Source organism: Carcharodon carcharias, chromosome 19 (assembly GCF_017639515.1).
Source record: "Carcharodon carcharias isolate sCarCar2 chromosome 19, sCarCar2.pri, whole genome shotgun sequence".
Classification (NCBI taxonomy): Eukaryota; Metazoa; Chordata; class Chondrichthyes; order Lamniformes; family Lamnidae; genus Carcharodon; species Carcharodon carcharias.
Window position 1 is genome coordinate 27,099,085 of NC_054485.1, and position 25,016 is coordinate 27,124,100.

General features: G+C 41.3%; 1 protein-coding gene across 3 annotated transcripts in view; it reads left to right on the forward strand.

Moving 5' to 3' along the window:
• The first annotated feature begins 6,231 nt into the window (after window positions 1-6,231).
• Window positions 6,232-25,016, forward strand: part of trappc3 (trafficking protein particle complex subunit 3) — a 45,312-nt gene continuing 26,527 nt past the window's right edge. For all 3 annotated transcript variants that reach the window (XM_041212664.1, XM_041212662.1, XM_041212663.1), the window contains exons 1-3: window positions 6,232-6,378; window positions 20,099-20,196; window positions 22,139-22,238. In XM_041212664.1, coding sequence (XP_041068598.1) covers window positions 6,337-6,378; window positions 20,099-20,196; window positions 22,139-22,238 — 240 coding nt within the window. In that variant the 5' untranslated portion in view covers window positions 6,232-6,336. The remainder of the gene's footprint in view (window positions 6,379-20,098; window positions 20,197-22,138; window positions 22,239-25,016) is intronic.

A 25,016-nucleotide genomic window follows, 5' to 3' on the forward strand; every position in this document is an offset into this window, starting at 1 on the left:
GTGGATGGGGGTAATGCGGCGAGAGGGGCTGAGGGCTTAAAATTTAATGACACAACTGGGACAGAGTCCCCGCCACCTTTTGCGTCCAAGGGTGGGAGGTCTGAATCTATCCTGCACCACCTCGGCCCTTCAGAATCTGGTATGTTTCAATGAGAAAACTACTCATTCTTCTAAACTGGCTTGGCAGCACCACCACTGACCAAGCTGGCCAAGCCTTAAAGGACAGAGCTGTTACACTGGGTCTGTGGCAGATGGTGATGGAACCAACAAGAGGGAAAAACATACTTGACTTTATCCTCACCAATCTACCTATCACAGATGCATCTGTCCATGACAGTATCAGTAGGAGTGATCACTGCACAGTTCTTGTGGAGACAAAGTCCAATCTTCATACTCTCCATCGTGTTATGTGGCATTACCACCGTGCCAAATGGGATAGATTTCAAACAGATCTAGCACTTCAAGACTGGGCATCCATGAGGCCATCAGTAGCAGAATTGTATACAACCACAATCTGTAACCTCATGGCCCTGCATATCCCCCACTCTACCATTACCATTAAGCCACGGGATCAATTCTGGTTCAATGAAGAGTGCAGGAGGGCATGCCAAGAGCAGCATCAGGCATACCTAAAAATGAGCTGTCAACCTGATGAAACCACAACACAGAATACTTACATGCAAAAAAGCATAAGCAGCAAGCAATAGACAGAGCTCAGCGATTCCACAACAAACAAATCAGATCTAAGCTCTGCATTCCTGCTACATCCAGTTGTGAATGGTGGTGGACAATTAAACAACTCACTGGGGGAGGAAGCTCCACAAATATCTCATCCTCAATGATGAGGGAGCCCAGCACATTAGTGCAAAAGATAAGGCTGAAGCATTCACAACAATCTTCAACCAGAAGTGCTGAGTGGATGATCCAACTCATGAGGTCTTCAGCATCACAGATGCCAGTCTTCAGCCAATTCAATTCACTCCATGTGATATCAATACACAGCTGAAGGCATTAGATATTGCAAAATCTATAGGTCCAGACAACATTCCAGCAATAGTACAGACAATCTGTGCACCACAACTAGCTGTGCCCCAACCAAGCTGTTCCAGCATAGCTGGAAAATTGCCCAGGTATGTCCTGTACACACAAAGCAAGACAAATCAAAACCAACCAATTACTGCCCCATCAATCTACTTGCAATCATCAGCAAAGCCATGGAAGGGGGCGTCAACAGTGCTGTCAAGGCAGCATGTGACCGAGTGTTGCATTAGGGTGTCCTAGCAAAACTGGCGTCAATTGGAATAAGGGGGGAAACTCTCTGCTGGTTGGAGTCATATCGAGCGTAAAGAAAGATAGTTGTGGCTGTTGGAGGTCAATCAACTCAGTCCCAGGACATCACTGCAGGGGTTCCTCAGGGTAGTGCCCTAGGGCCAACCATCTTCAGCTGCTTCATCAATGACCTTCCTTCCATCATAAGGTCAGAAGTGGGGATGTTTGCTGATGATTGCACAATGTTCAGCACCATTCATAACTCCTCAGATACTGAAGCAGTCCTTGACAACTTGCAGTAAGACCTGGTCAACATTCAGGCTCAGGCTGTTAAGTGGTAAGCTACATTTGCGGCACACAAGTGCCAAACAATGACCATCTTCAACAAGAGAAAATACAACCATCTCCCTTTGACATTCAATGGCATTACCATCGCTGAGTCCTCCACTACCAACATCTTGGGAGTCACCTTTGATCAGAAACTGAACTGGACCAGCCATATAAATACTGTGGCTACAAGAGCAGGTGAGAGGCTAGAAATCCTGTGGCGAATAACTCAGCTCCTCACTCCCCAAAGCCTGTCCACCATCTACAAGGCACAAGTCAGGAGTGTGATGGAATACTCTCCAATTGCTTGGATGACTGCAGCTCCAACAATACTTAACACCATCCAAGTCAATGCAGCCCACTTGATTGGCACCCCATTCACCACCTTCAACACTCACTCACCACCACTGACACACAGTAGCAGTAGTTCACACAATCTACAAGATGTACTGCAGAAACTCAACAAGGCTCCTTTGACAGCACCTTCCAAATCCTCTACCACCTTGAAGGACAAGGGCAGAAGATGCATGGGAGCTTTACCCACCTGCAAGTTCCTCTCCAAGCCACACACCATCCTAACTTGGAGCTATATTGCCTTTACTGTTACTGGTCAAAATCCTGAAATTCCTTTCCTAACAGCAATGTGGACTGCAGCAGTTCAAGATAGCACCTCACCACCACCTTCTTAAGCACAATTAGGGATGGGCAATAAATGCTGGGCTAACCAGCAAAGCCCACATCCCATTAAAGAATTTTTTACAAGTATGTGTATCTGCACCAGTGCTAGGTGCAGAGCAAGGATCTGACACTGCTCCCTCCAAGGCATCCTCAGCTGTTAAATCTGGCCCCTCAAGGCTTTTCCCTACAGCTGCCAATGTTGCACCAATGTGGGAAACAAAAAGGAGGAGAATTAGGGGCATCTTGATCTTTTCAGGTGAGTTTGCTGAGACATGCTTCCTTACTGCAACCAGTGGAACCATTGGGAGATGTGAACCATTCTTTGAACCTTACAACCTTCAACATGGAGGCACATCTTCCACCCTGAATTATACAAACCTCAAAAGCCACAAACCATCAATGCTAACTTCCTGCCAACTTCCTGAGCTTCCAGCCACCCTTCCCTCCCCAGCCCCATCAGCACCGTTTGCTGAAATGCTAGAAATATGCCCTTAGAATCTCACGACCGCAGGGCCTTCCTTCTATCTCACCTCAACCTATGGCCCAGCTCCATTAGTTTTCTGCCAACTCCAGGCACCTCCTCAACAAGTGTCAAGATGGCAAGTTTAGTACACAACCTTTGGTCCTCTCTCTGGCATTGTAAGCCTCTTATCCTCAATTAAAGAGGGAAATTGTTATGATGATGCTGTGTTACAAGCATGCCTTCAAACATGTAGCCATTACATAGTTTTTCGGCAGCACACTTCTCCCAATGCTCTGAGTCGCAGCATTTCCAAGCACAGATAGACTGAAGAAGGCATTAAGATTCAGGGGAAAAAGGTATTCATTACTGCTAATCTAGCTAAACCTGGTAGTTTTATCTTGTTCTGAAAATCAGTTGTGGGAAGCTTGGGCTATGGAAGACAGAACCAAGGAACTACATAAAAGCTAATTGGGAAAAGGATTAAAAAGTACAACAGACAGAATCAATTGATATATGCAAGGGATTCCTGGGTGTGGGGGAGTGAAGAACAGCTCAAGGAATTTCCAACCCATGATAACTAAATATTCATCCTAAAACATCAAGTAACACAACCTGTAAATTACAGCAACAACATAAATTACACAATGTCAATGCATGAAAACCTTAACATATTAAATTCCAGGATCATTACTGTCCCATTAATTTATGAAATGCAAACTGAATACAAAAAAGGTTTTTTGTTTGAAATGGAAGTTTGTTTTCTTGTATTCATGTTAACTTTCCATTTCATTGAAACAAAAAAATTCTAGATTGACATTTGCTGGTAAAATTCTATACGGTTTTAGGCCATCGTACAAGCTAACGTTGAAAATGATTCCCTTTTCACATCTACTGTCCCCCTTCTTTTCAAAGCTACTGTTGTCACATCCCTCCTCACAAACCCATTCTTGACCCCTGTGTTCTTGCATTTCACCACCACAACTTCGTCACTTCAACATTTTCCAGTTTCTTGCCCCTAACTGTCTCTTTTTCACCATGGCCATCCTAACCACCTACACTTCCATCTTCGACTAGGATGGTCTGAGACCTCTCTAATTCTTCCTTGAACAATGGCCTCACCCCAACCCCACCACCATCCTCAGCCTGCCTGAACTTGTTCTCACATTGATCAACTTCTCCTTCAGCACCACTCACTTCCTCCAAATAAAAGGTGTTACAATGGGTACATACATGGATCCTAGTTATGACTGCATTTGTGGGATATGTGGAACATTATTTGTTCTAGTCTTACTCAGGCTGCCTCCGTCACCTCTTTTTCCAAGTGCATTGGTGACTCTATTAGTGCCATTTCCTGTTCTCGCCTTGAACTGGAAAATTTCAGTTGACTTTGCTTCCAATTTCCATCCTTCCCTCAGCTTCACATGGTCCATCCCTGACTCTTCCCTTCCTTGACATCTCTGCCTCCCTTTACGGAGATAGGCTTTCAACTAATATAATCCCTAGGATTCACAGCTACCTTGACTACACTTCCATCCAGCTTCTTGCAAGGGCTCTATTCCATTCTAATTCATCACATCTGTTTGGAAATTGCAACCTCCTACACTTATGCTGACAATATGTCTTCCGTTTTCCAAAACCAAGGATTGCTCCCCTCCCCACACCCCCATGGTTGACAGGATCTTTGACCATGTCCATTCTATTAAACACACCTGCTTTCACCCCTTTTCTTCCCACCCAGGACCATGATAAGGCTCCCCTTTACCTTCCACATTCAATGGATTGTCCTCCACCATTTTTGCTACCTCCAACTTGATGCCACCACCTTCCCCTCCATTTCCCTTTTAGCATTTGGAAGGGACCATTCCCTCTGCAACACTCTGGTTGACTTCGGTCACCCCTAACAATACCCCCCCTTTCCATGGCACCTTTCCATGTAAGCACTAGAGAAGCAACTCCAGCCATTTTTCCTCCTCTCTTCTCACCTTGCAATGCAGGCAAACACTTTTCCAAATGTAACAGTGATTTGCTTGTATTTATTTTCCATTTAATATACTGTATTTTCTACTCATGTTGTGATCTATTCTACATTGAACATACCAAACGCAAGCTAGATAACACCTCCATTCAGTCCACAAGTGATTCTGATCAAGGCCCTGGTGCTTCTCCCATTTCTGAGCCCCTTTTCCTTTCTTTTAACCCTCAACAGCTTCCATCAAGTGCCTTTGCATTGCCCTTTTGGTCGTATAGAATAGTGGAACACAAAAAGGACGCCATTCAGCCCATCAAGTCTGTGCCAGCTCTTTCACAAAGAGAAATCCAATCAATCCTACCACACCCCACATCAGCTCTTTCCCTATACTTTTTTTTCCTCCAAGTATTTATCCAATTTCCTTTTGAACACTAATTTGAAACTCAGGGAGAGAATGCATTATAAATCCTAACCACTCATCCTGTCACCTCTGATTCTTTTGCCAATTACCTTAAATCTGGGCCATCTAATTAGTGATCCTTCAGCCATTAGAAACAGTTTCTATTTATTCTAATTCTTCATAATTTTATACACCTTCTTCAAATTCCCTCAGGTTTCTTGGCTCTAAAGATTTCAACTCCAGATTCTCTGTAACTCCTCAATCCTGAAGCCATTCTAGTAAATCTCTTCTAAACCTTCTAGAAAGCCTTCACACCCTCGTATGCCCAGAATTGGGAACCTAATTTACAGTGAGGTCAAAATGTTTTATGAAGGCTCAGCAAAACTTCATGGCTTTTGTACTCTTTTTGTACTTGGTTATGGCCTCTATTTATAAAGCTCATTGAAAGCTCAGGTTTTACTATAATACACCCTACAACCACAGCTTTGACAGATAATTACACGTAACTTGGTCATTCATATTGTGCAACCAGCTCTGCTTCTGTGAACCTGGCTCTTGTATCCTGACAGCAACATCCGAAAGATGTGAACCTCACAAGCATCACTAACAACAATCCCATTTTCAATATTTTTATACTTGGTAAGAAAAAAAGCTTAAAGAAAACAACAAGATACAATCTTTTTTAATGTCCCCACTATTTTCTCCAGGATTGCACACAGCAGTGTTCTGGAGATTGATCTTCAATTCCTGGAGGATTGGCAACACTTGACTCCTTGCCTTATGATTTCTTCCGACAACCCCTCCTTTTTCACTTGTTCAAAAGCTTTTACAATCCTAACTTTACTCAGTTCTGATGAAAAGTCACAAACCTGAAACGTTAACACAATTTCTCTATCCACAGACACTACCGGACCTACTGAATATTTCGAGAATTTTCTGTCTTACCCCCCCCCCCCCCGCTCAAATAGTCTGAGTCGCCACGCACTGGCTTCTGGGTGTTGTAGTCCAACAGCGTCATAATAGTACCACAGTGGTCTCTGGGTGTTGTAGTCCTTGCTGCCTTTCCATTCTCGGGGACGCTATTTGTTGAGCTCGCGGGAAGAGACTACATCTCCCAGCACCTATTGGGAGGCTGCGCGCATGTGTAACTCTGCCTTCCTGGGATCTTGCGGTGAGGATTTTTTCATTAAGGAGCGGAGAGACGATTAGAAGCCCTGAGACTGCAGGAAAATGTCTCGCCAGGCAAATCGAGGTACCGAGAGCAAGAAAATGGTAATTCCTGGCTTAGAATTTCTGCGATCACTGAGGCTGAAAGCAAAACGAATGAAGTGTTTAGTCTGTCATTGCTGGGCCTGTTTTGGAGTTGCTGACCTAACTCAATGGGTTCCCCAATGGCTGCGACAGGCCCTTCATATTTTGTTACTTACAATCACGTATAAATATATATCGAGATACGTTCATTGTGTTTAAGTGTTCAACCTGCTTTGGTGTATACAGTGCAATGAGTTTGCAGTGTCTAAAATCCTGATCGTAATCACCCCAACCACCCACTCATTGATAGATCTGCACTTATCTGAATTCATTGTTTTTTTCTTAAATTTAAGCATTGTACAGTTTGATGTGATTGAACATAATTTATTCGTTCATTGGATGTAGGCATCACTGGCTAGGCCAGCATTTATTGCCCTTGCCCTTGTTCAGAGGGCATTTAAGAGTCAACCCCATTGCAAGAGTCACATGTAGGCCAGACCAGGTAAGGATGGCAGATTTCCTTCTCTAAAGAACATTAGCTATGCCTGTTAGATGGGCAAAGGTAGCATAGATGAAGAGTTCATAGAATGTTTTTGCGATAGTTTCTTCAAGCAGCATGTTCTGGAGCCAGCCAGAGAGCAGGCTATTCTAGACCTGGAATTGTGTGATGAGATAGGATTAATTGATAACCTCATAGTGAAGGCACCCCAAGGTAGCAGCAATCATAATATGATTGAATTTTTCTTTCATTTTGAGGGAGAGATGAATGTGTCCAAGGTGAGTATTTTAAATTTAAATGAAGGCAATTATGAGGGCATGAAAGTGGAACCAGATGAAGTGAACTGGCAAATGAGGTTAAGGGATAGGTCAATGGAGGTTCGGTGGCAGACATTTAAAGGGATATTTCAGAACAGATACATTTCAACGAGAATGAAAAATTTCCAAGGGGAGGACCTGCCATCTGTGGTTAACTAAAATAATTAAAGACAGTAACAAACTTAAAGAAAAGGCATATAATTGCACTAAGATAGGTGACAGGTCAGAAATTAGAAAGAAGATAAAGAACAGCAAGAAGAAATTAAGAGTACAACGGAAAGCTAGCTGGTAACATAATGAAAGATAGCTAGAGATTCTATAGTTTCTATAGATATTTAAATATGAAAAGAGAACAAAGTGAGCATTGGTCGGATAGAAAGTGCAACTGGAAAATTGATGTTGGAAATTAGGGAGATGGTGGATGAATTAAACAGGTAATTTTGCGTCAGTGTTTACTATACAGCACACAGATAACATCCTGGAAATAGCTGTAAATCAGGAAACTGAAGGGAGGGAGGAATGTAGGGAAAATTACAATCACCAGGGAAGTGTTATTGTGCAAATTGTTGGGCTGCAGGCTGACAAATGCCCAGGTCCAGATGGACTTCACCCTAAGACCTTGAAAGAAGTGGCTAGTAAGATAGTTGACGCACTGGTTTTAATTTTCTAAAATTCCCTAGATTTGAGGAAGGTTCCATGAGATTGGAAAATACCAAATGTAACCCCTTTATTCAAAAAGGGAGGGAGACAGAAAGCAGGAGACTACAGGCCAGTTAGCCTAACATCTGTCATAGGGAAATGTTAGAAGCTGGTATTAAAGATGTTGTAGGAGGGCACTTAGCCCTAACCTCTGCCTCTACACCTCCATCCCCCACCAGGATGGCCTGAGGGCTCTCCACTTCTTCCTTGAACACAGGCCCAAATAATTACCATCCATCACCACTCTCCTCCGCCTGGCTGAACTTGTTCTCTCACTGAACAATTTCTCCTTAAACTTGTCTCACTTCCTCCAAATAAAAAGTGTAGCAATGGGTCCCAGTTATGCCTGACTCTTTATGGCGTATGTGGAACATTTATTGCTCCAGTCCTACTCAGGCCCCTTCCCAAAACCCTTTCTTCGGTGCATCGATGACTGTGTTGCTCTCGTCTGGGCCTGGAAAAAATTTATCAATTTTGCTTCCAATTTCCACCCCTCTATCAGTTTCACATGGTCCATCTCTGGGAATTCACTTCCCTTCCTTGACCTCTCTATCTCTATTTCTGGTGATAGACTGTCCACTAATATTCGTTACAAGCCCACCGATTCCCAAAGCTACCTCGACTACAGCTCCTCACACCCTGCTTCCTGTAAGGACTCCATCCCATTCTCTCAGTTCCTTCGCCTCTGTTGCATCTGTTCCGATGATGCCACTTTCCAAAACAGCGTTTCTGACATGTCTTCCTTCTTCCTTAACCGAGGTTTCCCCCCTCTGTGGTTGAGAGGGCCCTCAGCTGTGTCTGGCCCGTCTCCTGCGCATCTGCCCTTACAAATTCCCCACCCTCCCAGAACAATGATAGGGTCCCCTTGTCCTCACTTTTCACCCCACTAGTCTCTGGATTCAAAGATCATCCTCCGCCATTTCCGCCAACTTCAGCATGATGCCACCACCAAACACGTCTTCTCGTCAACCCCCCCTGTCAGCATTCAGTAGGGACCGTTCGCTCCAGGACACCTTGGTCCACTCCTCCATCACCCCCAACACCTCATCCCCTTCCCACGGCACTTTCCCATGCAATCACAGAAGGTGCAACACCTGCCCCTTTACCTCCTCTCTCCTCACTGTCCAGGGGCAAAACACTCCTTTCAGATGAAGCAATGCTTCACTTGCACCTCCTTCAATTTAGTCTGCTGCATCCACTGCTCCCAATGTGGTGGCCTCTACATCGGGGAGACCAAACGCAGACTGGGTGACCGCTTTGCAGAACACCTCCGGTCTGTCCGCAAGCATGACCCAGACCTTCTGGTCGCTTGCCATTTCAACACAACATCCTGCTCTCATGCCCAAATGTCCGTCCTTGGCTTGCTGCAATGATCCAGTGGAGCTCAGGGCAAACTGGAGGAACAGCACCTCATCTTACGATTAGGCACCTTACAAGTCTTCTGGACTTGAGTTCAACAACTTTAGGCCATGAACTCTCTCCTCCATCCTTATCCCCTTTTTTCTACATTCAGTTTTATTTTTCTATCCATTTATTTTTATTCATTTATCCGTGGTTTTATTTCCCTTTTTTATCCCATTTTCTATCCTTTTCTTTCCTCATCCCCCACAGAGCTTTCTGTCATTTATTCCATGTTGTTCTTTCACACAATTTCACACAATAGCTTATTCTGCTATAATCACATTCTGCTTTGTAACCTTTATGCCTCTATTAGCACATTTTTTTTAGCACTAACCACTACCATTAACACTCCCTTTGTCCTTTGGTTCATGACATCTTTGTCAACCTCTCCTTTTCCCCACCCATCGCTGGCCTTCTATCCAGCTGTACCTGGCCCACCCCCCTTAAACATTATAAATTTCATCACATTTCCACTTCTCTTCAGCTCTGGAGAAGTGTCATATGGATTTGAAATGTCAACTCTGTTTCTCTCTCCACAGATGCTGCTCGACCTGCTGAGTTTTTCCAGCATTTTTTTGTTTTTCTTTAAGGCAGAGTCAACATGGCTTTGTGAAAGGGAAATCATGTTTAACCAGTATATTGGAGTTCTTACCAGTGGATGTTCTGTACTTAGATTTCCAGAAGGCATTTGATAAAGTGCCACATCAAAGGTTATTGCGGAAATTAAAAGCTCATGGTCTACTGGGTAACATACTGGCATGGATAGAAGATTGGTTAGCCAACAGGAAACAGAGAGTTGACATAAATAGATCTTTTTCTGGTTGGCAGGATGTGATAAGTGGTGTGCCACAGGGGTCAGAGCTGGGGCCTCAATATTTTGCAATTTGTATAAATGACTTGGATGAAGGGACCAAAGGAATGGTTGCTAAATTTGCTGGTGACACAATGATAGGTCGGAAAGTAAATTGTGAAGAGGACATAAGGAAGGTACATAGGTTAAGTGAGTGGGGAAAGATCTGGAGTATAATGTGGGCAAATGTGAAATTGTCCATTTTGGCAGGAATAATAAAAAAGAAGCTTATCTAAATGGTGAGGGATTGCAGAGCTCTGAGATTCAGAGGGTGCTGTGTGTCCTTGTGTATGAAACACAAAAGGTACGCAGGTACAGCAAGTAATTAGGAAAGCTAATAGAATGTTATTATTTATTGTGAGGGGAATTGATTACAAATGTAGTGCTTCAGTTGGACAGGGCACTGGTGAGACTACATTTGGAGTATTGTGGACAGTACTGGCCTCCTTATTTAAGGAAAAATGTAAATGTGTTAGAAGCAGTTCAGAGAAGGCTTACTAGACCAATACCAGGAATGGGTGGATTGTCTTAGGAGGAAAGGTTGGACAGGTTAGGTTTGTACCCATTGGAGTTTAGAAGAGTAAGAGGCGACTTGATTGAAACATATAAGATCCTGAGGGGTCTGGACAAGGTGGATGTGGAGAGGATGTTTTTCCTGTTTTGGGAGAATACAGAACAGTTCTAAAAATAAGGGGTTGCTCATTTAAGACAGATGAGAATTTTTTTCTCTTTTGTGAGTCTTTGGAGCTTTCTTCCACAGAAGGCAGTCTTTGAATATTTTTAAGGCACAGCTAGATAGATAAATTATTGATTAACAAGTGGGTGAAAGGTTGTTGGGGGTAGGCAGGAATGTGGTGTTGAGGTTATAACCAGATCATGATCTTATTGAATGGTGGAGCAGGCTTGAGGGGCCAACTCCTCCTAATTCATATGTACCAGATGGGTTTTTGTAGCAATTGGAAATCGGTTCATGGTCATCATCAACTTTTTAATTCCAGGGGATTTGAACCCAGATCCCCAAAGCATTACCCCTGGGTCTCTGTAATACTAGTCCAGTGACCACTCTGCCACCACCTCCCCCTAAAAAAATACATAATATTGTCCTGGTGCTATGCTGCATGATTGCAATTTTACGAAAACAACAACTTGTATTTATTTGCAAGTTTGAAAGCTGCCTTACAGATGCAGGTTCGAGCGAGTATGATAATTTTCAAGTACTAGTATTTCAGGGCTCACACATCTAGGTTAAGAGTTGGAATATAATATTGTATGTAAACTTGATTTAAGGCACTTAATTGGCTGTCTTTTAACAACCTGATCTGGCTTGTGAACACATTTTTGGTTATTTGGGCTATTGCCTGGATATGTTGTGAAATAACAAGCTATGGTAATTTAGCCTATTGGACAGAAAAGACTTGTTTGGACATCAAAATGTCAAAGCCAAAGGTATATATAATGTGAAATAGTAATCAAGTTTGTTTATAAATCTTCCATTGAAATTAAAGCAAGTCAAATATAATGCATTAGTGTCTAAATTTAAATCCCAATGCATTACAACTGGAGAAAATATAATAACCTATGTTGTGGCAACTTATTGACGTAAACTGTAATGTGATCCAGTTAGTATTTCTGACTTTGCTACTGATGTGTCTGCCCAACCCAAATTTGTTGCTTCATGCATACCTCGCCAGCATCTGCATTTTTCCTCAAATACTTTTTGTGTGTCAAATTCAGTTCATTTTAAATATTTGCAAAGAAATGGGTGCCATTTAAACTTGTCAAATATAATGCATCTCAAAGTTGAATAATATTTGTAAGTGTGATAATGATCAAAATCCCCACTGCAATGTTTAGAAAAAAACATAAAATTATAGGAAACCAAGGACCATTTGTCTATCAATTTGTAAGAGTTTAATTTGGATTTTTAACAAAATATAATAGAGGAACAAACAGCTTTTTGATTTGAATTTTATAATGTACCAAATCCTAACTAAAATCCTTGAAAAATTCTATTTTAGTACAACATTGTATTTTTTAAAGGGTGACTTTGAGATTTTTTTCTATCCTATTTGGAATGTAGTGTACAGAGGAAGTATTGGGTGACAACTCACTGCAGTAATTACATATTCAGCTTTTCTTACAAAGCATTTCAATTCTACTGTATTTGTCACTAACTTGAACAGCAATGTCAGTAGTATGAGAAGAAACCAGTCCACTTTGTACACACAAAGAGCCTAATGGTTATACTTGTAGATGTAGAAGCCCTTAAACTTAAAAAAATGGACTTGTTTTAAGCATATGACAAAATGGAAAGAATTTTACCCAGTTTACTACTGAGATCAACTGAAAAATAGATTGCCTGTGGTTTCATTCAGTAGTAATTTAATCAGATGTGATGTAATACGTCATGTGGTTAGACTGATGCTTCCTTAAGTGTTATTATGACTCCTTTTTTTAAAAAGTCGTCCTCATGAATGTTATGGACTGCATCCCTATATTTTAGGCAGTAAGTTAATAATAAAGCTGTTTTACTTGGACTACTTGGACTTCCAGAATGCCATTGACCAGGTGCCGCACAGGAGGCTGCTCAGTAAAATAAGAGCCCATGATGTTAGAGGCAAGGTACTAGCATGGATAGAAGATTGGCTGTCAGGCAGGAGGCAGAGAGTGGGGATAAGGGGGTCCTTCTCAGGATGGCGGCCGGTGACTAGTGGAGTTCCGCAGGGGCCAGTGTTGGGGCCACAACTTTTCACTTTATACATTAATGATCTAGATGAAGGAACTGATGGCATTCTGGCTAAGTTTGCAGATGATACAAAGATAGGTGGAGGGACAGATAGTATTGAGGAGGCGGGGAGGCTGCAGAAGGATTTGGACAGGTTAGGAGAATGGGCAAAGAAGTGGCAGATGGAATACAATGTGGGGAAGTGTGAGGTCATGTACTTTGATAGGAAGAGTAGAGGCATAGACTATTTTCTAAATAGGGAGAGAATTCAGAAATCTGGAGTGCAAAGGGACTTTGGAGTCCTAGTCCAGGATTCTCTTAAGGTTAACTTGCAGGTTGAGTCAGTAGTTAGGAAGGCAAATGCAATGTTGGCATTTATTTCGAGATGACTAGCATATAAAAGCAGGGATGGCTGCTGAGGCTTTATATGGCTCTGGTCAGACCACATTTGGAATATTGTGAGCAATTTTGGGCCCCGTATCTCAGGAAGGATGTTCTGGCCCTGGAGAGGGTCCAGAGGAGCTTCACGGGAATGATCCCAGGAATGAAAGGCTTAACAAATGAGGAACGTTTGAGGACTCTGGGTCAATACTCGATGGAGTTTAGAAGGATGAGGGGGGATCTGATTGAAACCTACAGAATACTGAAAGGCCTGGATAGAATGGACGTGGGGAAGATGTTTCCATTAGAAGGAGAGACTAGGACCCGAGGGCACAGCCTCAGAGTAAAGGGAAAACCTTTTAGAACAGAGATGAGAAACTTCTTTAGCCAGAGAGTGGTGAATCTATGGAATTCATTGCCACAGAAGGCTGTGGAGGCCAGGTCATTGAGTGAATTTAAGACCGAGATAAATAGGTTCTTGATTGGTAAGGGGATCAAAGGTTACGGGGAGAAGGCGGAAGAATGGGGTTGAGAAACTTATCAGCCATGATTGAATAGCGGAGCAGACTCGATGGGCCGAATGGCCTAATTTCTGTTCCTATGTCCGTCTCTGTCTTTAAGAAATCTGTAAAGAAAATTGGATTTGTTAATATTAGAATTGCTCATATTGATTCTGTGAAGCAGTTCCCATGCTTGGCTGCAATGTGATGTTGAGCATTGTGTAGAGGACAGAAGGCATATAACGTAAATAAAAGTTCAGTTGGTAAGAAGTTGCTCCAGGCCGATCTCTCATGTTTTTCCCGGATGAAAAAGGGAATTACAAGAGGCCTGTGTGCTGGTGATCAATTTGTCAGCTCTACCTGGCTGGCTGTTGCGTGTGTCATAGAGAAATGAAATAGGACCATGGTGCCTACATTGCTAAATTCATATTTCTAACTGAATACATGGCAGAAATGCAAATGTTTATAAACAACTATCAGGTTGCTACATGCAGTCTGATTGTGACCATACAGCTGTAGACAATCAGAACACTATCAAGATTTTTGACACATTTTCTTCCCATATGTGTGAATCCATATCACATATCTTTCTATCGCTGCCTGTGTGGGCGCGAAACAATGCCAGTCATAGTCATAAACCAGACACAGCACAAGTAATTTCTTTCTGATTTTGAAAGAATCTTCATATTTCTTCAAACAGTGAATTACTTATTTAGAATCTCTGGTTTGAGTCATAGTGTACCAACCTGGATAATTGTCCTATTTATTTCATACATAATGTCAATGTATGCACTAATTTTCAGGATGGTTTTAAAATTTGATATCTTGTGTTTTCAGCATTGGTTTCACTTTAGAATCTTTTTCTGCACAGGTTAACCTGTGGCAGAAATTAATCAAAGCATAAGATTCAAGTCCTTTTTGTGTCACTACTATTTATTGTGTTTATCCAATGTTTGTGGCCCTATACATGCAGCAACTAAATTACTGTTTCTAAAAGTCATAAATGCCTGTCAATTTTTTTTCTTATTGAGATTGGAGGGACAAAATATTGGCACAGGTTAAAGTAAGTTGGCATAATGTTGCTGATGAACTTTAAGATTTAGGGTTTTTTTTAACGTGTTGTCCATTCAAGGATGATTTTTAAAAGTAAAAAGTAAACCAAGAATATTTTTGCTGAAATTTTCATCCAGACAAAATTGATGAACTTCTCTAAACATCCTTGATTAATAGTACATTCAGAACCATATTACCAATGTGTTGGAGTTAAAACTGGTGAATTACTTTCTTTGTTGTATGTGCAGGACTGCAGGATCTTCTGTATTATTTTATCTGGGTAATACATCTTTTTGATGTGTTCTTCATTGTATACAAGTTTTGTTTTATGTGTGATGTCACTAAATTTCGATTCTGTCTTTTTCCTGTCTCCTCTGCCTAACGCACTCATTCTGTAGTACTGGTATTTGCCATTCATTTCACCTTCTGCATCTCTGCATCTCATGGTAGGTGTTAGGAATACTAATCTTTTTGGAAATGGATTTGCTGCAATGCATGTTTTCGTTTTGCTTTCTGATTTGCTTCATGGCTATTCCTGTGCAATTTCTCCTTAAGTTACGAAATGTGAAGTGAAATTTGTAATCAGGTTTCAAAACCTGATTTGATTTACAGTGTCCGCAAAACTATTTAAGATTATTTTATAAAGACTGCAACCATTAGTTGAAGTTTTGCGATAGGAATTAAAGAAATGCATTTGGTTAATTTTGATTGAAATTAAACCTCTGCTATGCGGAACATATCTGTGGCATTATGGAAACTACATTTCAGATCTAAGGAGAGCTTAAAAATTCATGTGCATATTTCTTATCAATGTACTGCTGGAATGGTGGTGTGCATTTATTTCTCGACACCTTGGGAAAAGATAGGATTGGTTTTGGCTGTCATCACCTATGTCGTTTCCTCCCACCCACCCAATTAAATAACTTGTCCGCATTTACACACGTAAAGAACAGCCACATGGAAGAGGTACAAGACAGCCAACACCTGTAGACTTAATGGGTTTGCAACTTCAGGTCTGACATCTGGAGATTATTTTTTCCCATTCTTAATCCTAAAACAATTGAACCTGTGAGTGGGGTTTAAGAGGGTAGAGGAATGTGCATTAGTTTCTACTCTCTAAAGGTGTAGCATGACTAACAGTGGTTTTCTGGAGTTTGCCTGATTGTTTTGGGGAATTGAGGAGAGATTTTCCGATTTTTCTAAAATTGACCACTTTTTATTTTCTGTTTTATTGCCTCCTACAGGTAGACAGAAAAGATGACATGAAATCCAAGCCTGACTGTAGGGTTTCCCAAAAGCTTACTGAGTTTGAGTGCAGGAGAACCAGGAGATCTTCTGATTCCTAGTTTGTGCTGAGTTAATTAATGTCAGCCATTGGACATTACACTTGGGTGAGAGGGGAAAGGATTGGGCAGAGTTCCTACTGCAGATTTTTATTCAGCTCCTTCTGGAAGTGCAGTTTGGTGAGGATTGGATTAGGGTTCCCAGTGATGTCCATGATTAATTAGTCTTCCAATAATTGTTGAGACTCACTTGTAACCATGGCCATTTTGGCAAAGTCTGGATGGTGACCAGCACCAGGGAATCAATTAGAAGAGGGAAGGGGATGAAGTGAAATTTCAACCACAATGCTGCATTTAGCTTTTCTTTGCTACTCTTCACTTTGTGATGATCATTTAAAGCATCATGAGTTGAGTTCATTAATGCTGCAACAAGCAAACTTTTATAATAGTAACACCTTCTATGATCTCATTGATTTATAATGGTTTCTAAACCAGATTAATTGAAACACTCAGCAAATGTCAAACAGTGGAACAAAATGGTGATCACATTGAAATTGTGGCATTCCTGCTATTGATCTGTATTAGTCATTTGAGTTATCTTTTAGTTTTGGTGCTTAACCACCAAGATGTAAGTGGGTCTAAAATTGAACCTTTAAAGTTATTCATCTCCATTTATGGGAATATTTTTCACCAATGACACTTTAAATGAGAGGGAAAAAAATAACAAACGCTAATTTAAGCCAAACTTGCCAGCTTAGTCCTTTTACTAAATAATGCAGGGATATAAATTTCCATCTGACCCTCTTACATTTACTTTAATTATTTTGTTATAATTGCTTCCGACAACACTTTCCCTATCGCACCTTGTTCACACTGCGATCTTCTGACTAGGCATCCACATTCAAAATGAAGTAGAAACATGTATACACAAAATAATGTCATAATTGGGAAGAAAATATTAATGCATCCTTATTTTTCTGGAAAGCTACTTTTGGATTAAATTTCTAAGACATTTTTTACTATGGGCAACTCCTTTTGTCATAATTGAGACATTTTACTGGGAATATTTAACTTTCATCAGCCATGAAACCGGAATACTATTTTTGAAATTGTAGCCTGGGGTTAAAGTGATATGTAAATAAATTTTTATGCTTTAGGTTTCAAAAGCCAATTCCGTTTCCTAAGCTGCTCCAATCTCTTGCACAACCTGCATTGGTGATGCTGTGGTAGTAACCAACAGTTGATCAAATTGCTGAACCTGAACATTTTGCCCTTTGCAGAAATTCATTAAAAATGCTTTGAGTTTTGCACAGTTATTGGCATATTTTCTGTTTGGCTGAGGCAGTGTTATACAGTAGCTCGATGTCAAGGTTAGAAATCCATTCAATGACTACAGCTGGCATGGTGCGAATGGCTGTGATGCCACCAGGAATGGTTCTCTCAGGGCAGAAATTCAGTGTGTGAGTGATGGTCTGACCTGGATGGCCACAGTCACAATTTGAGCTGTTACTCATGTTCTACTTGTGAAGCAAGTGGCCACATCTTCCCAGCCCATCCTCAAGTGGTTGTGGGTTGGTCAGATTTTCCATAGAAGGTCGAAACATTAGACTTGACCACTTGGATCAGTTACCAGTTTGTGGTTGTTAATGTTTGCAGTCAACCAGGAAGCGTGCCATCGAGAGGTAGGACTGTCACATTTGCAGGTGTGGTATGTGTTCCAGTAAGAGCTATGCGATTTCAGATGAGTGTGTAGGATTTTATTTTGAGGTCCAGTGTCAGTGGGAGCACTGAGTTAGCTCTCAGCTGGTGCTGTTCTTTGAGGATGATGTTTTATCTGTGGAGATCAGAATGTTCAGTGTGTGCTAGCACAGGAAGCCCCTCAAACTGCGTTGGTTTCAAGGTCTCAGAAATAAACCTTATGACTCCCCAGAGGTGGATATCTACCATGGTTGTGTGGCAGTTTCTGAGCAATAATGAGTTGAACCAGGGGCATTTTTCCCTCTTGACCCTGAACTGAGTTTCATAACCTACAGTCTATCCACCGCTAAGATTCTGTACTTCAACCTCCACAACATTGTCAACCTTTGCTTCAACCTCAGACAGTCTACTGCTGAAACCCTTATGCATCCTTTTTGAGGCCCTATCAAATTTGATTACTCTATAATCCAGAAAGTTGCACAAGAATGGGCCAAGGAATTTTGAGATATAGGGTCCAAGCAAACTGCATGGAAAGAGGATAAAAGCAAAATACTGCAGATGCTGGAAATCTGAAACGAAAACAGAAAATGCTGGAAAAACTCAGCAGTTCTGGCAGCATCTGGGAGAGAGAAACAGAGTTAACGTTTCAAGTCATCATACTTCCACTTCAGAGCTGAAGAGAAGTGGAAATGTGATGAGATTTGTACTGTTTAAGGGAGGTGGGCCAGGTGGAGCTGGATAGAAGGCCAGTGATAGGTGGGGACAAAGGAGGGATTGTCAAAGATGTCATGAACTAAAGGACAAAGGGAGTGTTAATGGTAGTGGTTAGTGCTAAATATGGTGCTGATAGTGGCATAAAGGGAAGAAAGCAGAATGTAATAATAGCAGAACAAGGGTAGCATTGTGTGAAAGAACAACATGAAGCATGTAACAGATGGCCCTGTAAGGGTGGGGTGGGGGGGAGGGGGCGGTGGTGGGGAGGGGGCGGGAACAAGGTTAGAAGCGGGGATAAAACCACCGATAAATGAATAAAAATAAAACTGAGTGGATGAAAAATGAAAATGAATGTAGCAAAAAGTCGATTAAGAAAAAACGCAGGTGAGGATGGAGGAAAGAGTTCATGATCTGAAGTTGTTGAACTCAATATTAAATCCAGAAGGCTGTAAAGTGCCTAAATGGAAGATGAGGTGCTGTTCCTCCAGTTTGCATTGGGCTTCACTGGAACATCGCAGCAGTCCAAGGTTGGACCTGTGGGTGTGAGAGCAGGATGGTATGTTGAAATGGCAAGCGACCGGAAGGTCTGGATCATGCTTGCAGACAGACCGGAGGTGTTCTGCAAAGCAGTCACCCAGCCTGCGTTTGGTCTACCCAATGTAGAGAAGACCACATTCGCAGCGGCGGATGCAGTAGACCAAATTGAAGGAGGTGCAAGTGAAGCGTTGCTTCACCTGAAACGAGTATTTGGACCCTTGAATGTTGAGGAGGGAGGAAGTAAAGGGGCAGGTGTTGCACTGTCTGCAATTGGATGGGAAGGGGACGAGGTGTTGGGGGTGATGGAGGAGTGGACCAGGGTGTCTCGGAGGGAATGGTCCTTACGGAATGCTGATGGGGGGTGAGGGGAAGAGGTGTTTAGTGCTGGTGGAACTTTTCACCCTACCAGCCTCTGCATTCAAAGGAACATCCTCCGCCATTTCAGCCAACTCCAGCATGATGCCACCAAAGGACCCAAACACTCCTTTCAGGTGAAGCAGCTGTACACTCGCACCTCGTTCAATTTGGTCTACTGCACTCACTGCTCCCAATGTGGCTTCCTCTATATTGTTGTATATGTTGAATGAACGTATTGATTTTATAAACTAACTTGTTTGACCTGACTTATTGTTTTGGAATAAGATTTCAGTGCAGTTACTAATGATTATGAGGAAATGATCTGATTACAGGCATTAGACAATATCTTAGATCAGTAGAGAAATCCAAAAAGGAAACTAATAATTAAAATTGTGTTTGTGTTTATTTTGTATATAGTGAAGGCTGTTGACCACCACCCACTTCCCGTCCATTTATTTTGTTGGCTCGAGATGACCTGATAGACTGCTGTGTCTAATGTGTTCCTTGTAATTGCTGTATGATGTAATAATTGGCTCAGTTGTTCAAGGAGTAAGTTGTTGATTAATTTTCAAAAATGGAGTCAATATTGCGACTTGTTAGATAAACTCTTGATGGTCACAGTGGTCAACAAAGATTTAGATTTTTGAGTGCAAGCGTGGTTGATGTTGTTGATGCAGTTGTTAGTGTTTCTGAATGTTTTGCTCAACTTCTCTTGCTTCCTCAACAGAATTCAGAGCTATTCACTCTGACCTATGGAGCTCTAGTTACGCAACTCTGTAAAGATTATGAAAATGATGAAGATGTCAATAAACAGTTGGATAAAATGTAAGTGCATTTAAAAACTTAAGTCACTATACATTGGGCCAACAGTTTCCTTGTACTTGCCAGGCTTACTTTAATCTTCCCCTTTATGGTTTACCTTCTGTGCTAAACTTTTCTTGTCATTGATAACACAAGCAAGTACAGTTTGTTAGAATTAGATGAACCTGGAATTTGCAATTCAATGGAAGATCTTACTGAAGCATGAATGCAACATTCAGCGTTATGATTTTTCAGAATTACTGTTCTTTGGACGATGCATGGAGTCTCGCCCTCACTGAGAACAGTAAAAATTAAGCAATTACTTTTTAAATGATTAACTGCAGGGTGAGGAACAGTGTTTCAGCTATTGTGTAATGTCACGGAGTATTTCAGCATTTAGATTTCCATTAAGTCACATGCTCCATGGCAAGCAATGTGTTAAGATTATATTTGTAACTCTCAGATCTCACCTGGCATAATGTCTGCTTTTATGATATGCAGTCAATTCCACTTGGATAAATATTATATTCCATACCCCAGAAGTAAGTGTATGATGTCCTTTCTGTAGCACTTCAGTCTGTTAATAGCTTCAGATTGAACTGATGTCTGTTTACTCACAGTGTTGATGTAACTTAGTAAAAAGCAGGACAGTCTGAATCATGTAGACATAAGACCACATAAATAAGTGAATTTTGTCAGCACAGCTGTTTGACTCTGAAACCTTAGAACTGCATCTGGGGTACATTTGGGCATACAAGGGAATACCACTCTTCCATAATGGATAATAGAAAGTCGCAGGGAATCGATACCTAAGTTTTGGACGATTTACAAAAGGTGATTGCTGTAACAATCACCTAAACATGGGAATGAAAACCAATGGAATGGAAATGACAAACTCAATTTAATCTTTCTAGGGTTGAGAGAATATTTTGTCAGAATTGGTCTTGGAAGACTGCAGTGGGGTGATCTCAAAGTTTTGGCCTATGAAAATTTGATGAATAGCTGGGCAATAGCTGGCTAAATGGAGTGTGCTTAAGTAGGTTCTACTGTATAAAATACTATTGCTGACCAGAGGTTGTTTTTTTGTTATACAGTAAGCAGTTTCCCCAATCAGAAAAAATTGTCGTCATATAGTGAAAAGTCTGACCCCTGATTCCTATAACACCTTTTCCCTTCCCTTTTCATTGTTATTAACTGATTTTTAAATACCTGCCTGCTGGTCTTCAAATGACTTTAAAATTCATTGGAAGTGGTAGAGGAGTTTTTTAAATTCGTGCGTACACCATATTGGTACTTTCACAATTTTACAACAGTGAAATTTTGTTTTTTTGCTGACTCAGTTTTAACATGAAAAGTAAAGGCAGCTGATTCTGGGAGAGTGTTCAAATTGGTGAGGGATTTGGGATAGAGGCAGAGCACTGATCTTTTAAGTTACCAAAAACTCAATATTTAAAATCCCAACTGTACTATATTTTATTTCCAATTGTTTGAGAAACCAAGGTGAAAGTTCAAGGTACAACATGATAAATTTGAAGAGATTAAAATAGAAAACGGGGTAAATTGGGGCATAGTGATTACATTAAGTTTAGATTTTAAAAAGAATTTGAAGGAAAGTGAAAAGGAATTGGGAACTCTTCATTTCATTCATTTCAACAAAGCAAATTCCATAAAAAATAGATTTTGTTTATTCTGTCACTACTGTCTGTTAATATGTGTACATTACGTTCATGGCATGCATTTCTGTCTGTTGATTTGATTTGATCTGATAACAGTTATATCTTTTGGCAACAGTGGAAATTCTAACTTGTATTTTGTAATAAATCAAACGCTGCCTTATTTGAGTGTTTTACAAAGGAGGCTAGGGAATGTACACACTTCAAGTTTGAAGAGAGTGTATACATGACTTTTTAAAGCAATTATTTTCTATTAAATGAACAATATTGGTTTACCTTGTGTTTCAACATAGGGGGTACAACATTGGCGTCAGACTGATTGAAGATTTTTTGGCTCGTTCTAATGTTGGAAGATGCCATGATTTCCGTGAAACTGCAGATGTTATTGCAAAGGTAAATTGAAATTTCGCATGGATTAACTCAAAGGTACTTTCAATTTATATGATCACCTTATAGCAACAGGTGCTACTTAAATTGAGTGGAGTATGAAATGAACAAAACTGTTAGAAGTTGTGTATTATTAATAGAAGCTGGAAAAATAAAACCAGAATCATGCTGTTACAGGACAATTTGTATATGCATTTTAAATGTTAGAATATGAACGATTAGGAAGACTGTAGGCCAGTGGGTCAGTGGTTCAACATTACAACTTGTTATAATCCCTGAATCCCTGTAAAGCCTGAAAACTTTAAAAAAAATGAATTCCCAGTGACCAACTTAAAGGAATTACACAACATTGCTACTTTTAAGGCTTTTACTGTAGCATGTAAACTGAAAGCAACACTGCCTAAACATTGCATAGTAGGCAACTAATGCTCTAAACCACAGAAAGGATAATGCTCATTCATGTCTTAACACAACCAATAACCACCACATAATATACATTACAAGATGCTCTCTGCAGAATTGGAATATTTACAGGGAACAATCTAAAGCCACTCCCTGTATCCAATGGGTTTGCTTCTCCCAGTTTCTAAGAGTCGTAATGTCCAGCAGCCATTGAAAGTCCTTTCCCTCAGCCTTCTGATTATTCCTGAATGGACTTCCAGTAACACAGTTCATTCCAGTGATTCTTCCCGGGCCATGCAAGGAAGAATCTTTCAGAGTTCTGAAGTGTGCGGGGGTTCTGTCTCTTATTGAATGGCGGAGCAGGCTCAAAGTGCCAAGTGGCCTACTGCTATGCTCCAACATCTTATTACCCACATTCTGCCTCAAAGCAGCAAAAACAGCCTTTTCCCTCTGCAGACGGCAGTAGCTGCTCCCTGACTTTCTTTCCGGGACGCTCACACACTCTCTCTCTTTCCCTGTTCAACATCTCTGAGACAATAAGTCTGCAAAAGCAAAAACACCTACCTCTCCCTTAGTGCTCAGGTGTTAAATCTGGCGCATAGCACTCGGCTTGGGCCTCTGGTCCCCATGGTAACCAGGCAAGCCTGTTGCTGGGCAGAAATCATAACAGATCACATGCCTCTCTTCATTACACCATTTTACCTTAAATTAAGGAGAGAGTCCAATACATAATCATCTTATAAAACATTGGATTTGAAACACGTAATTCCAAGCCTTGGCTGGAATTTGCTATCTCCATTGCAAACACAATGCTGTAAATGATCATAGTTAGGATAATTTTGCTTGTTATAGTAGCTGGATTATCAAAGTGGTAATATTCAAATTGGATTTTTATTTTTCAATGTATTGTAATGTAAGTTTTATTGAAGTTGTTAGTTTTATGCCTTTTAATCCGTGTGATTAATTGCATAACTTGATGTCTATCTGAAACAACCTGTTATGTGGTCATCGACATGGTTAAAGGTGTTTTAAAATTTGATTCACGGAGGGTTAACGGTTGTAGGAGTCCTCCAAAACTCTTTCATCTTCCAGTGTTCCTGCATGGGCCAAATATGTTCAGTGTCCTGATTGATTTTTTTATTGCAGCAACTGCCAAGGCAATGAGATTTTTAAAAATTAATTTATGAGATATGGGTGCTGCTGGCTATGCCAGCATTTCTTGCCCATCCCATATGCTTTGGGGAAGGTGGTGGTGAGCTGCTTTCTTGAACTGCTGCAGCCCCTGTGCTGTGGGTACACCTATAGTGCTGTTAAGGAGGGAGTTCTAGGATTTTGACCTAGCGACAGTGAAGGAACAGTGATATATTTCCAAGTTTCCAAGTCAGGATGGTGAGTGGCTTGAAGAGGTGGGGGTAATCTCAGCTATCTCCTGCCCCTGTCCTTCTAGATGATAAAGGAAGCTTGGTGAATTTCTGCAGTGCATCTTGCAGATGGTATACACTGCTGCCATTGTTCATTGGTAGGGAGGGAGTGAATGTTTGTGGAAGGGGTGCCAATCAAGTGGGCTGCCTTGCCCTGGATGGGGTCAAACTTCTTACATGTTGTTGGAGCTGCACTCATCCAGGCAAGTGGGGAATATTCCTTCACATTCCTCGTTTCTGCCTTGTAGATACTGGACAGGCTTTGGGGAGTCAGGAGGTGAGTTACTCGTCGCAGGATTCCTAGCCTCTGACCTTCTCTTGTTGCCACAGTATTTATATGGTTAGTCCAGTTCAGTTTCTCGTCAATGGTAACCCCCAGAATGTTGATAGTGACCTTTTAAGCAATGGTAATTCCATTGAATGTCAAGGGACGATGGTTAGATTCTCTCCTGTTGGAGATGGTCATTGCCCGGCACTTGTGTGGAACGAATGTTACTTGCCATTTGTCAGCCCAGGTCTGGATATTGCGCAAGTCTTGCTGCATTTGGATATGGCCTGCTTCAGTACCTGAGCAGACATGTATGGTGCTGAACATTGTGCAATCATCAGCGAGCATGCCCACTTCTGACCTTTTGCTGGAAGGAATGCCATTAATGAAGCAGCTGAAGATGATTGGGCCTAGGACACTACCCTGAGGAACTCCTGCAGTGATGCCCTGAAACTGAGACGATTGACCTTCAGCAACCACAACCACCTCCCTTTGTGTGAGGTATGACACCAACCAATGGAGCGTTTTCCCCAATTCCCTCTGACTCCAGTTTTGCTAGGGCTCCTTGATGCTACACTCTGTCAAATGCTGCCTTGATCTCAAGGGCAGTAACTCTGGTCTCACCTCTGGAGTTCATCTCTTCTGTCCATGTTTGAACCAAGGCTGTAATGAGGTCAGAAGCTGAGTGGGCCT